Source organism: Ambystoma mexicanum, chromosome 2p (assembly GCF_040938575.1).
Source record: "Ambystoma mexicanum isolate Mex_15411 chromosome 2p, UKY_AmexF1_1, whole genome shotgun sequence".
Taxonomy (NCBI): Eukaryota; Metazoa; Chordata; class Amphibia; order Caudata; family Ambystomatidae; genus Ambystoma; species Ambystoma mexicanum.
In genome coordinates this window covers 900,160,841-900,179,146 of record NC_090923.1, presented here as the reverse complement: position 1 = coordinate 900,179,146, position 18,306 = coordinate 900,160,841, and the positions used below count along the sequence as shown (strand labels likewise).

General features: G+C 46.8%; 1 protein-coding gene across 4 annotated transcripts in view; it reads right to left on the bottom strand.

The window, feature by feature from the left end:
* CLASRP (CLK4 associating serine/arginine rich protein) overlaps nt 1-18,306 on the bottom strand; it is a 1,024,175-nt gene that overhangs the window by 134,699 nt on the left and 871,170 nt on the right. For 3 of the 4 annotated variants that reach the window (XM_069644604.1, XM_069644606.1, XM_069644605.1), the window contains 2 exons: nt 7,972-8,018; nt 7,800-7,882 (listed from right to left, as the gene is read on the bottom strand). In XM_069644604.1, the coding sequence (XP_069500705.1) occupies nt 7,800-7,882; nt 7,972-8,018 (130 nt within the window). Of the gene's footprint in view, nt 1-7,799; nt 7,883-7,971; nt 8,019-18,306 lie in introns of those variants that run through there. The other variant, XR_011302052.1, reaches the window with a different exon arrangement.

Genomic DNA, 18,306 nt, shown 5'->3' with positions numbered 1-18,306 from the left:
GGAGGGGCCGGGGGTTTGGGGAGAGCACTGCAGGTAAGTTTACCCGCTGTTGGTTCCGGTCGAAGATGCCCAGGAGCTGTGGGTGCAAGTGAAATTCGGGTCAGGTCCAGGAGCAGATTGCAACCATTTCCAGCACAGAAATGCAGTAGGCACAGATGCAGGACTCTTCAGGACACTCAATCAAATGTGGAAAGGTCGGCTCAAGCGATGGTCACTGATGCAGAGTCTGCAGGCGTCACAGTTGTCGAAGACGAAGAAAGCCTTCCATCTCAGGACGCATTGACGTTGAGATGCTAATATTTCGCAGGAAGGCTACTTGCAGGACATGTGGACAACCCCTGAAGTTCCAAGTCAAAATGCAGAACGGCAGCTTTTACTGCTGTAGTCCAAAATGGAGTGGGTCAGCAAACTGGAAGGCCCTGGGACACTTCTGAAGACTCCAATTTGCAGGGCCACGAGAGGACATTGAGACTAGTTGTTCCCATGAGATCCGAGGGTCGAAACACCAACAAGGGTCTTCTGAGATCAGCAGCCAGACAGGGCTCCACCAGGACTGCAGCAAGGTCTGGTCGCCAGGCCTCTTCAAGATCAGTCAACCAGTATTCTTTCGTCTGCACAGGCTCCTCTTTAGATCTGGAGAAATGGCAGCAGGACCCCTCCTCTTATCCTAAATTCAGGTGAGCACCGGAACTGCGCCCAACCAATAGAAGATCTGCCCCACGCGCGTACGCACACACCCCAGCAGTGGTCCAATCAGAGACCACTGTGGTGGACGAGGGGGTGTGCAGGGGGGGGGGGCGTGCAGGGGGGAACTCCTGCATACACTCCAGACATACTGAAAACAGTTTGTGGATTGGGAGCAGCCAAGTGGCAAGTGCATGACCACGAAAGGAATTTCCTGAACTGGCAAGGCAGGAAGAAGGGCAAATAACCTAATGGCCAAATAACAAGAGACACATTGCATGGCACGGCCATATTAGGACACTAGTCAATGTTAGTAGCCAAACGCAGTAAACGTGAGAAGGCCAACTACAAATATAGTAAACATTGTAAAAAGGTACATGCTGCCACCAGTTTGTCTTTAGGCACATTTAAAAGTAACCAAAAAATCCTTTGAGTGTAGTCTAGGGCAATACAAAAGTATCCCCATTGCACTGCACTGGAAAATGCATTGTGCAATGTGAAAAAGTTACCCAAAATAGATAACATAGAAAAAGAAAAGGGAAATAGTTTCCCAGGACTGACAGTCTGAAGGACTAGTCCGTTTCCCCATAAGAAGTGAGCAAATATCCAGTGAAGTGAAGCTGAAGGTCTCACTTCACTGTTAAAAAGTCAGGACATGGTATGAAAACAAAAGCAAAGTGTTAGGAAGAATTCTCTGTTTAGGCTGAATTTCCTAACCTAGTGAGTCCCCCAGCAGCTTTGCTGGATTTTTGGGGTTTATTTGTCTTCTCCTGCCAAGAGTGAGACTCTTTTACCCTCACTCTTGGACATGACTTGAGAGTGTTTCTGTGACTTGCTATGTGCTTATGGGCTAGGGGTTAAATTTTCCCCATAGGCCATCATTAGTTTTTGAATGTGTGTTACACAGCACCCTCAGTGCAGTAGCAGAGGGGTGTCCTAGAGACCCCCAAACATAGACTCCACACCCTGGGACTGACTACTGTCTCCCTGGGTCTGTAAAGTTACCATTGACTTTACTAGTCTTAACTTAGGAACTTAACCAGTACAAACCATCTTATTGTGGAAGTACTGGTAGGGGCAATTAGATTGCCCCTGGGTCTGTTGTCGAGGGGGTACTGTCCCGTCCCCCCTCGCCGAGTTCTGGCTGGTGGCAGTGGATACCACGGAAATATTCCACCAGGATATTTCCCAATGGGATTTCCCATTGTTTTTGATGTACCACTTTTTGGTGCAATGTTAAAGATACCGCCGGTTTATTTATTTAATATAAATTCACCGGTTGGGATTCTTTGCCGGAACTCGCCGCCAAAATGGCGTCTAGGTTCACTTCAGTAACCCTGAACCCGAGTCGAGCCTTTGTTCCACTTTTGGCGGGCTTCTGCACAGAAGCCCTCCAAAGTGGTGCCATTCTGTCTGGGTACCACAGGGGGTGTGGGAGGGGGTTTAGGCACCCTGGACTGAGTTGCCTTGCCAACTCATGTCGCATTCTAGTGTGATTGGCCCAAGTGGTGAGCCACCCCGCTCACCACTTAGCATGTTTTGAGTGACAGCTAGGCTGTATGAATGGGGGTCTGCTGCATAAAAGCAGGGTTTTTGGGACTGGTTCTTCAGAAGTCGCCACAGGACCTAAGAAGCCGAAGAGGGAGAAGCCGAGCCGACCTGCCAAGACGACACCACCGGTGAAGCCCTGCAGAACCGTCTCACCACTTTTCCCGACGACAGAGGAGATCTCCCGCCGGAGAGTCTTCTTCCCTTAACTGGTGGGGACAACCAGTTGCTGCCTTCTTTTCGCCGTCCCGAAGCATCTCGTGGCCGCCTTGTCTGCGCCAAGCACCCCGGCAACCGGGATACCACTTTTTACCTCAACCGCGAAAGGGTAAAAAATCCTTTGTGACCGGAAAACTCCACGGCTGGCCTCATCCCTGGTAGTGCAACGACCTGCAGCTTTCCTCTACGTCGAGATCACCTCTTCCTCGGGACGACGCCGCGGCTTGCACCCACTACCAGGAACGACTACCACCGCTGGAGGAATCTTTCCACTTTTAAAGGTACTGTGTTCCGCCCGGCCTCCCTTGCCACCGATTGTACGAGGTAGATTTAGCCCTCGGCTCTCGAACCTGGGTAGGTCTGGGACACCCTAACTAAACTTTTCGTAACTGTAGTAAAACCTTTTTTCTCACCTGCAAAGACTTGTGACATTGTGTGATCTTGGGCACATTTTTCGCCTGGCTCCCTCTAAAGCGAGCCCCGAACTAATTCTCCTTGTTCCACCATTGACTGTCTTTGCTAACCTTATGTGAAAAGTGTTTTTACCTTACTGCTCTCTTTATTTTTGCCTTTTCCCTCCCTTTTGGTAATACTTGTTGGAGTACCATCTAACGTTAAGCGCTCACCTCTGGTTGGAAATAAGTGGGGTTAACTTAGAATTGTCTAACAAACAATTAGGGATGTACATATGAGTAATAGTAACTGTTTGACTTTCTTACCTTTTCTAATGTGCTAGTGTAATTTATGAGTGTGCCTTTAATAAATAAGTTTATACTTTTACACTTAGCTCTGGTCAGTGTTTGCTTGTGCTACTGTGCCTCTGTATCTATTGTGTATCCTCTGTATACTGCCTAACTCTTCTTGAGGGAAGTCTGACTGCTCAGCCACAGCTACCATAGTGAATCTGTGTGGTGCAGACTGCTACCAAGTGGGTTTACTGCCAACACCTGTAGACTTAAATCTTTTGCAGTGGTCCCAGAGGGAACTGCACAGGTTTCTGCCTAACACAAAGGGTTTGGGGGTCCACAGAAAATGGAGTAAAAGTTGCTAAAAGGGAAAACCTTCCATACAGCAGCCAAAAGCCCAATCTGGCGATATGCCAGACAACTACATCCAGCCAGTATGGCCAGAAGAGGGCCTAAAAATGTGCAACGGCGAGAAACGTGGAACATCCTAGACCAGGTAAACAGACCTGCTCACCCTTCCAAACATCAAGCATCACTGACTTGCACCCATGGTGAAGCCAAAACTAAATATTAGCTACCACCTACCTATCCCCTAAAACCAATGGAGGGTGATTATAAGGCATGAATGCAGTGCCCTAGAGGCACCTCTGGGACTGGGCACCTTGCATGCGACCCAATGCCATAATCCTCAATGTAAAAAGTGAGGAAGTGGCAGGGGAACTTCAGTAAAAGTCCCCCTAACCACCAAAATACATTATAAGCCACCCACCCCCCAAAAGAGTAAAAAAGCAAATGAGTAGAGGGTCCTATTCAGAACCCCCAACAATGGAATTCTGCCACAACAAACTAATTTCCAGTTGACTTATATTGGGCGTGGTCATGCTTTGCTACAACTTCTCCTGGGCTTCTGGTTTCTTAACCAAACACTGGATCTGTAAATTGAGTTCTCTGGTCGTGCTCAAATGGGTTCTTTGCCACAGAATCCACACATGTTCCATGAAGACTTGCCTCCATTTTCCCCATTCAGCAGATGGGCCACTAGACTTTTCCATTTTGGGTGCATTTACCTGCCCCTTGGAAACGTTTCCAGGGAGCTCAAGGCAAAGAACTGGATTTCAGTAATAAGTTTTAATGTATTTTTTAATTCTTACTCCTCTCCTTCAAATGTGAATGCTTGCAGCACTGTAACTACTTTTAGTAATAGTGTCAGTATTTTACTTCAAGTAAAATGTACTGGTAATTGTTGCTAAAATATATCCTGATGTTTTGGAAGCATTGTGCTGTGTGTAGAAAGTGTTTCTAACCCCCTAGACACGTTAATATGTATGCATTTGATTATTTTAATACTTTGCGTTAGAGCGGCTGAATTTATGTGGCCGTTTGGTGGTGACCTTAGGGCTATTACTGCTGCTGGTAAAATTGTCTGGTTCCATTTTCTGCCTACCCCTAGCCCATATGGGCTGGAAACCTGGTCTGGACTCTGCATATATACTAAGGGTCTTTTGTGTTTTTAGGGCACTGCTTAGTTGTGCAGGCCCTAGGGGACCTTAGCTGCTTGGTTACATTGCGCGTTTCCCGCGTTTCCCTCCATCCCCAATTATTTTATGTTAGGTGCCTGCATGAGATAGTGGGCCAACATTAAGGCATTGGGTGAGGGTAGTCCTCGAAGACAGTTAATCGTTTTATAATGTACTATGAATCATTTAACGCTGTGCATTATTACTTATTTGACCGGACAGGAATCGTTATGTCGAATATAATTAAAGTACATTTTTCAGTTTAATCAGGGTCATGTATTAAGACGGATTTCTGAACTCTGACCTGGTGGGCAGAGGTTCAGAAGGCCAGCCTAGTTTCTTGGAACAGGGTAACCTCTGGACAGGCTAGACCAATCAAGGTAGCTATGGCAGGCGGTCAAGACTAAGTCTCAGGAGGGGTGAGGGTGACTGAAAGACCTCATGAGCACACAGAGCAAGGACACTTCCAAATTACTCCCAGACAGTTGTATATATCAAAAAAATATAAACACATTTATTAAAAGACCTCTGTAACTCAACACATAATAAAAGAATCAGAGCAACACTATCAAACCAACACAACACAATCAATACAAGACAATTGGGGGTCTAAAGGGTTAAAGGCATGACATTTAAATCACAACCTAGAGGGGGAAGGAAAATAGGCAGTGCAGATAGTCTTTAGTCCCCTTCAACATCAAACACACACCTAACTAAGAGGCAGTCCAAAACCTAAGAAGAGAGGAGCCTTATGCTCAATGGTACATGTAGTGCAGGCGCACACGGTTGTTCCAATGGGCAAAACGGGGTCTCTTCAGGGGTCTCTTCAGGGGTCTCTTCAGGGGTCTCTAGCAGCTCAGGAAGGTGGGTGAGGCGATGAAGAATAGATTCCCACTATTCAAGGAGGGCCTCCACTTGAAGGCACAGGTGATTCCAAGGTCCGTGAATAGTTCGCACTAGCAGTGGAAAGGAGAGGGACCCCAAGGGGTCACTCATGCGTAATAATGGATGGAGGTGCTAGGGGCCACCGGTTAGGGTTAGGTTTACTCACCGACCCCAGGCGCACTCTGGAACAAACTTCGCCAGTCGAGTCCACTTCGGTTGCGGGTTCTACTGCGGCAATATGACGAGACTGCGGCTTTCAGTTCCGACGATACAGTGATGATTTCCAAACAAGACAGTGGCGATTTCTCCGCTCCTGATGGATGGATCAGGCCAGTTTCACTGCAGTAGGTTTCAGGGGTAAGTGGGTCACAAATGCAGCGCACCTGTAAAGATAGTTGCTGCGGCTGGGCAACACGGTAACCGCGTTTACTCAGGTCCTGGCGCACTCGTCTTACTTCAGACCTGGCAATGCCAAGTGTTCGAAATTCAGTGTGAGGGACACAGAGCTAGCAGTATACCAAGTTTCGAGGGCCTCCTCGAAACGACGGTGGAGACAGAGCAAAGGACCTGCGTAAGCTTGTCAGCCCACTGGTTGGCCCAGGGACACTTCCGAGAAGGCTTACTTGCAGGTTTTTTTAAGGTGCTGAGAATAGTTGGTCCCACTATTCTAATGGGTCGAAGCGTCTTCGTAGACCTTCTAGGACGACCAGATGCAGAGGAGTCCAACGGGACGACAGCGGGCTCAGGGTGACAAACCTTCCAGCGGTTCCTCGACTCGGCTTCTTAGTTTCAGGATACTTGGATCCTATCCTTCGTTCAGTCAGAACTCCAGAGATCGACATGGTATGGGTGTTTTCAGCCTCCTCTTATCCAAAGTTCCCTTCGCGCCAAAACAGAGAGGACCCAGTGGGAGAACTTCTCACAAACGCACACTCCATACGTGGACCAATCATGGACCACGGTGGTCCCAGGCATTCACAGTACTCCAGACTCTCTGGCACCCAGGATGTGTACTGGGGACAGACACCCCAGCCCACATCCTGGAGGCACACGCACAAGGCATGCAGGAGCCAGCGAAAGCTTGGCGTTTTGCGGGAAACTGCATGACCAAATAAGGACTGACCCAGGTCGACTCGACCTGGGGAAGGAAAAGGGGCAAGATGGCCAAAGGACAGGACAAAAACTCGTGGCATGGCCATTTTGGAGCCAGGACACCTATTCGTGCCAAACGCGGTTAACACGGTTTAATTGGCAGGAAAGGGTTAAAATTACATGAAAAGATAAGCTGCGCCCAGACCTGTCCATGACACATCTGCACATCTCCCAACAAGTCCTATGAGAGTATGTAGGGTCTTTGGAAATGACAGAGACCCAAGTGCACTGTACTCTAAGGTACTTTGTGCACTGGTTACATGTTGCAGAAAAAGTTGCAACATTGGAAAAGGACTAAGGGAAACACAGTCTCCCAGTAATGTCTGTCTTAAGGGCATGTCAGTTTCCCCATAATAAGTGAGTGAAAGCTGAGAGGAGTGCAGCAGAAGGCTGTGCTCCCCTGGCAAAGTCAGACTAAGGTGGTTAAAAAGCAGCAAAACGTTTGGGGTTGTACAACTGGAGGGAAAATTACATATAAAATGAAATCTTTCCTAACATGTATTTTCTAGAGATAAGTGTGTGGACTATATGTAACTTTGTGTCAGCCTGCTAACCCCCACCTGACAGTTAAGCCTGGTCTCTTTGACCATGTTACCTACATTTAAGAGAGGTTTGGTCTCCCTTCCTTGTTGGGTGTGGAGAGAGAACTCTAGGTTTCAATGCACTGTTGCTCCCAGGACGCAAAAAACATTAAACAAGTACATCAGTTTGTTTTTCAGCAGACGAGAAAGATTCACCTGTCCTAATACTTCCATCATCCTGAGAGAATGCCATCTTTACATGGGACCCCAAATGTCTTTTCTTTACATCTGTTTCACCCATTCACATGGTCATTAGCTCCACAAATAAAGGTTTTGACAAAAGGAATAGAAAGACTGATTCAGGAACAGACCTTCAATGCAGCAGAAATGGAGGGATAAGCAGCAACCAAAACAAAAAATGTGGCACCAGTTAAAAAACAGGAGGTTCAAAGGAAAGCTGATGTTAGGGACCAAATACAGTTATTTAAACTATAAATGAAGAGACGGAGGACATTAAGAAGGTGGCTCTGATCTGATGATGTATAGTTTGAGGACAGCCAACAGCTGCCCCCAATCGGAGCACTTACTGTATCGTGGCGATGGAGAGCGGCTCTGTCGGCTGTACTGTCTCTCCCATTCTTCCCTTTCTTTCTCTCGTCGTTCACGCTCCCTGATTTAATAAACCAACATAAATCATGAGACTAAGTTATCATGAAACATTATACTAAGGAAAAAGAGTAAAGATCATGTAGCACTTACTTCATCCTGATTTTTCGGGCCATTGCTCGAAGTTCATCTTCACGCTCCTGGAGGAAATGAATTTAAACAAATGAGTGCATTTTCTTTTTCACAGAGCTGTCAATGTATTGTTAAAATAAGCACACTCTGGATTATCGACCACAAGAAAAACAAGAAAAAAGATTTTGGTATCGAGTGCTTGTAAATGCCCCCAATGTGTATGGATGATGGAGATGGGCAAAATGGAACAGGGCAGGCATATTTATATACGTTCATATTTATACTGCCTCAAGACCCAGTTCCCTGAGCTCAGTAAGTAAAGGGTGCCCAACATATGGTAAAGAATAATGCATTTTACCATACAAATGCACTAGAAAATGCACTGCTGGTACCCCTGGACCAAATGGGAACACGATGGCGGGCTGTAAAAGCCTGTCTTCTGGAGAAATCCTGAATTGGGTGGGGGTCTCTCGCAAGGTGTGAAGATGCTCCTTGAAAAGGAGGGTCTTGAATTATTTACTGAATTGCACAAGGTTTGAAGAGAGTCTGATGTTGATGGGTGTGTGGTTTCAAAGTCTTGGGGCACTGATGAATACTTTATTTCTCCTTTTTTTTCCCTTTTCTATTCTGGACACCTTCTGACTTCTTACGATGCAAGCACTGTCAGAGTCAGTGAGTGGATGCCAGACAAGAGGGAGCATGCATGGTTTCAGCTATGTATACGATACAGATGGATTTGAAGGGGGTGCATGCTTGCAGGAGTACCCAGGGAAGTTTAAAAAGTGTGGGCATTATGCAACCACATTTGCCGAGACCTTTGATGAGTCAGGCAGTGGTGGAGGGTAGTTCTGGTAAAAAAAGGGATTTCACCTGTTCAGGTGAGATCGATACAGCGACTGAAGCGTGGATCTAAAGCCGATGTCTGATAGGAAGAGATTTATTTTCTGTAGAAGGCATACATGGTGTTTTTAATGATGGTGTTGTGAGTTTTAAAGGAAAGGTATGTGCAATATCAGCGACTTGTCAAAGGATATAAGGAGCCGAGGTGAAGCCTCTGTGGTTCATAGAGGACAGCCAGGTCTGGATGTAGGGGGTGTTTGGAGCAGGGATTCGTATCGATGGGTTTTGTGACAAATGAAGGAAATTCGTCCAGTCTCCCCAAGGGGGAGCGTCCCCCTTTGAGGCTAAATAGGTGAGCCCACTTCACAAGACCCTCTCTAAGGGTCTGGGCAGGTGGGACCTCACTGGGAGAAATTGCCCCTTAGGGAACAAGGACTCCTGTTCCAGTGAGCAACTCCCTAAGCCATTTCCCAAAGTGGCATATATGAGACTGGCAGGCATTAAGAACACTATACAAGTCACGCAGTTGGCAGAAGTCGAAATTAAAATATACATTTGTGAACAAGAAAGAGGATCCATCTCTTTATTAGGAGACCTCCATAAAACTGACAAGTAGGCTGTAGAGTGAGTATCACACACCGAGGTATGGCGAAGTCACGAGAGAGAGAGAGCAGAGCGCGTAAGCAGGGGAAGCCCCCCCAATGGTGTTACCCCTGTGAGAGGTGGAGCCGAGGAGTGTAGCAGAGCCCGCGACTTTCAGAAGTAGCCTGAACACGAGAACGAAATGCCAGAGAAAACCTGAGTCGGTACAAGCCCCGGTGACATTCTCCTGTAGAATCAAAGGTAAAGGGTAGAACAAGAGAACCAGGAGTCTGTCACCGAATCGTTATGAAGCAGGAGAAACTCGTCCCAGTTGAATTGACAAGGCATTGAGTTTAAAGTCGATAAAGTGGAACTGTATTAATGAGGAAAGAGATCTCTACCACTGGGGTACGAATATCCTGGGAATATACCTTTGCTCGAAGGTACAGCCAGCTGGCTGCAGATAATGCATCTTCCTTTTAGCACGCTAAGGTGCACGGTGGGTGACTGGACGCCCTTTAAGTTTAAACCTTTATTATTTCAGTCGAGTGTCTTTTAAATTCATTTCCTTGTACTGCCGCTTGTCGGCTGGAAGTTGCCTGGCTTCTGTGTGCAGACAAGCTCTGCGGTTTGTCCTCTCTTTCCTTCACCAGAGAGGGAGGGCATTGGCTATTGCAATAGAATGTGCATACATTAGGGGCACATACACCGGAGGCACAGCGGGCAATGACCATGAGCGCCGGAATCGTGCCAAATTCTAGCACGTCTGTGATGGTGCGTGCGCAGGCCGGGCAATGGGACCATGCCCCTGGTGCTATTAAATCTACAGCTCTGGTTTGCTGTACTTCTCGGGCCGATTTCGTTAGCCTGGCTCCAGCTGCAACCATTTTCCCTCAAATTTTTAATACCTCGGCTCCACATAAAACTATTTTGATTAGCAACACTGAACTGCTTTATGGTGAATGCACTCTCTCTGGTCGCACATGCTCAAGATTGTAAAAACCTCCCCGAGGACCATCATCCTGACCTTATATTTGTCTCTGAGACCTGACTTCAGGATCCTTCTGACCAATCATTAATTCAAATTTTGCCCCCCCAACTATGAGATTTTGCACTTCGGCAGTGGTTCGCCGCACCCTGGTTGAGGGGTTGCTGTGATTTTTTTTTTTTTTTTTAAACTTTTATTTTTGCAGGCAGAAGTTCACAAGGCACATACATCAAGGCAACACATGTGTATAACATATTATTCTTGAGCAACACAGTAATCACAGTACAGCAGTCATAGCAATAGCATCAGGGCGGACCTTAAGCAGAGGGTATAAGGCCTCATGATGTGGGGAATGTCTCTTGTGGGGCAGGGGACAAGTCAGTTGTGGGTGTACTTTCACTTTGGTTGTTAAGATGGGTGTTAAATTCAACCCAGGTGTTCTTGGGGCGAGAGTGGGCGGGGAGCATGGTCAGGTATTCCTCCTCGCAGTTTCGTGACCAGGTGAGCAAATTCAGCCATTTCTTAAAGGCCGGAGGGGAGGAACTTTTCCAACTCTGGAGTATGCATTTCTTGGCTATCATACAGCTTATGTTTAAAAATGTAGCCAGACGTCTAGTGTCCTCCGTTCTCCAGGCCCCGAAAAGGACCGCTAAGGGATCAGAGTTGACCTCAGTTTCGATAATCTCGGTGAGTGTATTTAGAATGCTTTCCCAGAATTCAGATAGTCTATTACAGGACCAAAACATATGTAGATGGTCAGCTCCCTCTGCTCCACAGCGAGGGCAGGGGTGCACCACGGTGCGGGTGAACTTTGAAGTCTTGTGCAGAGTATAGTAAAGCCTATTTAGGAGTTTGTATTGCATGGCCCGGTGGCGGAAATTGAGAGAGACCTTTTGGGTGTGTAGGCACATTTTCTCCCAGACCCTGTCGGATATTTCTAGGCCCAGTTCAGCTGCCCAATCGGCGCGTGCTCTGAGCGCTAGGATCGGGGTGATGTCTTGTAAGATCTTATATAATGAGGAGACGACGCCGCGGGCGCCGCCCGAGTTGGTGATATATGCGATCGCCGGGTTATCAGGGGGCTCATCTGGAAATGAGTGCCATTTAGTGCGAAACGCTGCTCGGAGCCTATAGTATTGGGGGGTCTCTAGAGCGGATCTGGTGTGCCCCTGTTTCCATGTTTGGGGGTTAATGAACCGGCCTTCCGGATAGAAATCCGATAATGCCTGGTATCCCAATGCGCCCCAGTGACGGGCAAGAGCAGTGTCATGCGTGGGTTCTAGGCCCGGGAACGCCCATACCGGGAGCCATTTATAGTAAGGGAAGGAGTCGGATGACAGACACAACAGGCGTGCCCAGGCACGCAGGGTTGCACTGATTGGATCGATAGGGGAGTCAGATATATAGTGCTGATGCAGTATGAGGGACATTATGTTAGTGCCAGCGGCTGCCAGTAGTTCCAATTTAACATGTGGGCGAGCAGGAGAACTGGGGTACCAATGAGTGGCGTGTTGGGCCTGGGCCGCAGTCCAGTACAGCATCAGGTCCGGAGCCAAGATTCCCCCTCGTTTGTATGGAAGCACCATATCAGTCCACTTCTTGCGTACCGCACCGGAGTGCCATAGGAACTGTGCACATAGTGCATGTAGTTTAGAGAAGTATTCCACCCCAGGCCATACGGGTATGTTGTTGAAAGTATAGAGGAGCTTAGGCAGCAGAATCATTTTAATGAGGGCGAGACGACCTGTCATGGATAATGGGAGGGTGCGCCACCGTGAGAGCTTGGTTTCAACTAACTGTGCTACAGCTGAGTAATTATCGGCGAGCAAGGTGGATTTGGTTAGGGATATTTGCACACCCAGATATTTGACACCATCCGGAGACCAACGAAGGGGGTATTCGGTGGTGGGTTGTGTGGTAGATTTAGTAAGAGGGAAGATCTCAGACTTCGAGTAGTTAATTGTGAACCCGGAGTGGGTGCCGATGCGAGTGATCTCTTAGTATAGGGTCAAGATGGGCCGTGGGTTCCCTGATATACAGTAGGGCATCGTCGGCGTACAGGGAAATGATTTCGGGATCAAACAGTCGTATTCCTTTGCGGGCATGGCGTGAACGGACATAGTCCGCCATCGGCTCTATCGCCAGTGCAAAAATGATCGGGGACAAGGGGCAACCCTGTCTGGTACCCCTGAAAAGTGTGAAGAAGTCAGATGTCAGTGAGTTAGCTCTTACTCTTGCAACAGGGGAAGTGTATAGTAATTTGATGAACCCGATCATGTTCGGGCTAACACCCATTGTTTCAAGTACCAGCCACATATAGTTCCAGGAGACCATATCAAAGGCCTTTTGAGCGTCCAGAGTGACTGCTACAGCCTGGACGTCCTTGTCCATACGGGACATAACGTTGAACAACCTTCTGATATTGTGGGAGGTGGACCTACCGGGGACGAAGCCTGCCTGGTCCTCGTGAACCAAGTCTGTCATAATGGGTAGAAAGCGGTTCGCTATGATTTTAGCAAAGATCTTTGTGTCGAGGTTCATAAGGGAAAGAGGTCTGTAAGACCCACATTCGTCGTCCGGTTTACCAGGTTTGAGCAGCACTGTGATGACAGCTTCGCGCATGGAAGGGGGAAGGACGGAGACGCGTAGTGCTTCGTCCCAGATCTCGAGCAGCCTAGGGGCCAAGATAGCGACGTGCTCTTGGAAAAATTCAGTGGTAAGCCCGTCGGTTGCTGTGATTTTTAATAGTCATTTCAAAGTCCCTTTATTCAAATCAGTCACTCTATGAAAATGGAAGGCATGCTTACTCGCAATCCCACCCTCTGCCACAAACACCATTTGCTCTCCTAGTGTACCATCCCATAAGTTATTATTGTGACTTGTGTTGAGTTTCCAGCATTCGGGGCTGTGTTGCGGCAGACTATTGTTGGGGATTTTAATCTTCCACTGAATAAACCCAATTGTCATCTGGTCACTCACTTTCTGGCAACGATGCTGGACCTGGGGCTCTCTCAACAGGTCACTTATACTACGCATCAATTGGGCAATATTCTTGATTTTATCTTTGCCTCCCCAGCATCTGTATCGGTCTTCCCTGCGCTTCCCATTATCTGGTCGGATCATATGGTGGTGCCCTTTTCTATGAGGTTTGCGGTTTCTCCTCCCCTTCTCTGACAGTTCACTATGAAACGCTGTTGGCACTCTTTCTTCTCACAATCTCAGACACCTGATTGCTAATGGTTGTGCCAATACCACTGACTGCACATTGACGACTATCTCAGACATTTAAGTCGGTGGCTGATAACCTTGCCCTCCTAAGCGCTGTCTTGTTAAAAATCGCTGATTGGAACCCTGGTTTATGGCTGAACTTAAAGATCTCAAACTTCGTCATAGACAGGCTGAAAGAAAATGGAGAATTGGCTATTTATTACCTGATAGAGCCCTTTATCGTCTTGCCACTTCTAAATATCAAATTGCTATTACAGTGGCTAAACAACTATTCAGCGACAAGATTGAGTGGCCCATTAATCAACCCAAACCTTATTTGAGGCAGTTCAATCTCTGACTGTACAATCTAAATCTCAGTCCATCACTTCTCCCTCACAGAAGTTCGGTGATTCTTTGTCTCTATTTTTTTATAAGATAGCTGGCATTCGTAGTGCTATTGCTAGGATCTGTCCAGCCCTGGCTACTGCACTGTCTATCGTCTAGTTATGATACAACCAGAGCGGACTGGTCCCCTTTGCCTAACTTTACAAACTAGGACATTCTGGCTGCCATTAAAGGTCAAAAAGCGGTGTCGCCTTGTGACCCTATTCCGCTTTCCATTTTGAAAGATGTCTCAGGTACGATTGTCCCGTGGTTGGCTAGGGTAGTTAATCATTCATTTTCTTAAGGGCTTATCCCGAAAGGTCATAATTCCCCTGCTGAAAAAAAGTCTCTGGACCCGGTGATCCTTTCTAAATTCCACCCCATTTCTCTGCTCCCATTGTTAATGAAATTACTTGAATTCCTGGTTTCACCTCTTCTAAGTTCCCTTCTGGAATCTTCAGCTTTCCTGGATTCTTTTCAATCGGGCTTCTAACCATGCCGAGGCACTGAATAGGTATTGGCGTCAGTGGTTGATGTGGCGTGGCTGGTGGACCGGGTGCCCTGATCCTCTGATCTTTCGGCGGCATTTGACACCGTGGACCACTCCACCCTAGTTTCCCGTCTCTCTTCCACGGGTCTCTCTGGTCAAGTTTTGGCCTGGTTCTCCTCTTTCCTGCCAGGACGCTCAAAATCTGTATCCTTGCCACCCTTTCAATCTCAGCCAGTCCCTCTGCTGTGTGGAGTCCCTCTGGGCTCCTCACTATCTCCCACCTTGTTAAATGATACGATATATGATTGTTTAAATGCGCTATATAAAAAAACTATGTGTTTCAAAGTGTGTGTTTACATCCAGCCGCTTCTTGGCATAATCCATGCACATGGCTTCCTGTGCTACTCCTACGCCGATGATGCACAAGTTATTGTGCAACTTGATCTATCTCAGCTGGAGACGGCTGGTCGGTTTAGGAGTTGCCTAGAGGCAGTGGGCGATTGGATGGCCAGGCACAGGCTCAAATTGAACGATGAGAAAACAGAGGTGCTGGTGGTCGGCACTGCAAACCCCTCGTTGGTTTGGACTCTGGCGTTCTGTTAAGTCAGTTTGGGCCCTTTTCCTCTGCCTGCCCCGTCAGATCTAGGCTTTAAGATCATGGCATCTCTATCCATGTCTGAACAGGTGTCTACTTTTCAAAAGGAACCTTTCAAGCTGCGGACCCTATTGAAGGTCCTTCCTTACATCCCCTCTAAATGTCATGCACCTGTGGTGTCTTCAGTGGTAATCAGTGGAAATGATTTCTGTAATGCGCTTTATCTGGCCCTCCCACAATACCTGCTTGGCCGTCTACAGCTGCTGCAGAATATGGCAGCGAGAACGGTGCGTCACCCCCACCCGTACAGGTGCCCATACGATGCCGTTCCTCTGACAACTCCAGTGGCTTCCAGTTGAGCAGCATGCGAGAGGTTTAAGTCTCTATGCCTGGCGCACAGAGCCTGTCACAAAACAGGGGCAGAATATCTTCAGGCGAAGTTTTGCCCATATGTTCCCCCGAGAGCGCTGCGCTCTCAATCCTCTATGACTATTCAACTCTCTCGGGTTGGAGGCTGTGCTTTTTCAGTGGTCGCGGCACGGGCATTGAATTCACTTCCCCTTTGCCTGCGTGCCATTGAGGCTCATCTTCCCTTTCGGCGGGCCCTGAAAACCTTTTTTTAGTATCCTGCATGTACTCAGTTTGTGCGCACACTTCTGAGAGTATAGAGCCATGATGCCCTCAGGTGACTGATGCGCTTTATACATATTGCTAAAATAAGAGGGGCACATAGCTTTTAAGTCAAAATGTAAAGCATGGAGAAGATCAGAGAGGATTCTGTGAATGGAAAGAAAAGCCAAGTGAATCCCTTAAGGGAAGAGACATTCAGAGTAAACCAGCCAAGGAGGTGGGGAGGGTGGGGACCCTAAGAGCCAAGAAGCCATTTCACAGCCAAGAAGGTAAATATATGGTACCAAACGCAAAAAGGTATAGCAACCTCAATCAGAGAAGAATAAAGATACCAAAATGGGAGTATTGGAGAACTATCCCCAAGGCTGAAGAAAGACCCCAAAGTCATTGTGAAAGAGTGACAAGAACTGATAGAAGGCAGGATTTGTGAGATATCGGCATGGATATGATAACATTAGAACGTTGTTGGATGTTTTGGATTCACCGGAGTCTGAGGTCAAAGATGTTTTACTTATTTTTTTAGATGCTGAGAAAGCATTTGATAAGGTGAATTGGAGATTCTTAAATTACACGTTGTCAAAACTGGGGTTTGTGCCTTTGTTTATTAGGGCGGTTCAGTCTTTGCAAAATGGGATAACGGCTAAGGTATGGGTGAATGGTGGTTTTTCGGAGCCGTTGCAGTTGTTTAGGGGCACCCGACAAGGTTGTCCTTTGTCCCCCCAGTTATTTAATTTGGTGTTAGAGCCTTTACTGGCGTACATTCGACAGCATATGGGGATCAGAGGTTTATGTGTGGGGGACGGAGAACTTAAAGTGTTGGCTTATGCTGACGATGTGGTGGTTCTATTGAGTAATCCTGCTGAGGGAGGTGCCTTATTGAAGGGTATTTTTGAAGAGGTAGGTAAATTGTCGGGGTATCGGATTAACTGGGGGAAGACTGGTGTTTCCTGTACGGTATTTACCGCTGCAGGAGCAGCTACTGGGTTGGGATTGTAAATGGGAGACAGTGTCAAATACTTGGGTATACACCTTATTCATGATATCAATAAATTGGTTAATCATAATGTAGATAAGATCGTAGAGACTCTTCATAGAGATATTAGGAAATGGGAGCGATTCACGTTGACTGTTTGGGCTAAAGTTAATGCAATCAAAATGATTCTATTGCCGAAGGTCCTGTATATTACCCAGTCGTTGCCTTTGCTTTTCACCAGGAAGGTGTTGCGACGGTTGGATAGGGTATTTCAAGATTTTCTTTGGGGAGTAGGGAAAAGGGCCAAAATTCCATGTTATATTATGATTCGCGGTATTAAGGAAGGGGGCTTTGGTTATCCGATTCTGAAGAATTACTGTGATGGTTTTCTCTTAAAAAAAGTGTCTAGATATTTTGTTGGTGATTTGCCCCAGGCGCCTTGGTGGGTGCAGATTGAGACGCAGAAACTACTACCTTTTGAAATTACATGTTTGTATTCATTTGGAAAGTTGCCTGGGAGATTGAGGTCACTGAAAACAATTCTGGCGACAAAGGCGGCACGGACATCGCTAATAGTGGGAAATGATCAGGGTTTATTTGTATACAAAGGGGCCTCTCTTTGGCTCAACCCAGGTCTCCAGATTAATAATAGACCTTTGAATTGGAGAGGCTGGATTAGTAGAAGCATTTTGAAGCCTGGAGACGTTTGGGGGGGGGGGGGACTGGAATAGTTTCATTTGAGAGGCTGGTGGAAAAGTTTGGGTTGCAAAATAGAGAGTTGAGGAGATATAATATATTGGTGGATTTGGTATCAGAAAGGGTTCAAATGTTGGAAGTGCCGATATTGCAGGAGCCTGAGGGTCTTAACCTATTAGTCTGTGGACTGCGTAACGTGTCTGACATTTTGAAATTTATGAAGTTCGATGTGCGTTGGACTGATGCGTGGGATATATTGACGTTGGCATGGACAAAGGAACTGGGTAGAGAATTAACCCCAGTTGAATGGGAAAAGGTTTGGAAGATCCCGATTAGGGTTAAAGTAGATATGCAACTGCGATATATTCATCAGATGATTTTGGGTAGAATCTATTGGACTCCGTCTCGTATGTGTACTCTAGGTATGACTGATAATGATAGTTGTTGGGGTTGTGGGAAGGAGAAGGGTACGTTAATCCATATGTTATGGAGCTGTGAGAGTCGAGAACTTTTGGTGTGATGTGGTGGATAGGATTGATCGGGTCTGGGACATTACTTATCCAAGGAACTCATCCGCAATTATTTTGCAATTATTGACCGCCGGTTATAAAATTGATTGGGTAACCGAGTTGGATCACCAAGGTTTTGTTGGTGGCTACAAAACAGATATTGAAAGTCTGGAAGACGAGGAAGAAACCTTGGGTAGAGGACTGGATTTTTGATGTGCAAGTTCTTTCTGCCTACGAAAACACTATGTTCTGTAAATTGCACAAGGAAACATGTTATGATGAACAATGGGGGAAATTTAATGATCTTTATGGGTGAAGGTTTGATGGGGTCTATAGGTGTTGTATCTTGTCTCAAGAATGATATTGTGAGGGTGGGTGTTTGTGTTTTGTTCTGTGTGGTTGTGAATGTGGGGTTATTTGTGAATAGGGTTCAACGGATATGTGATAGTTTCTTAGATCGAA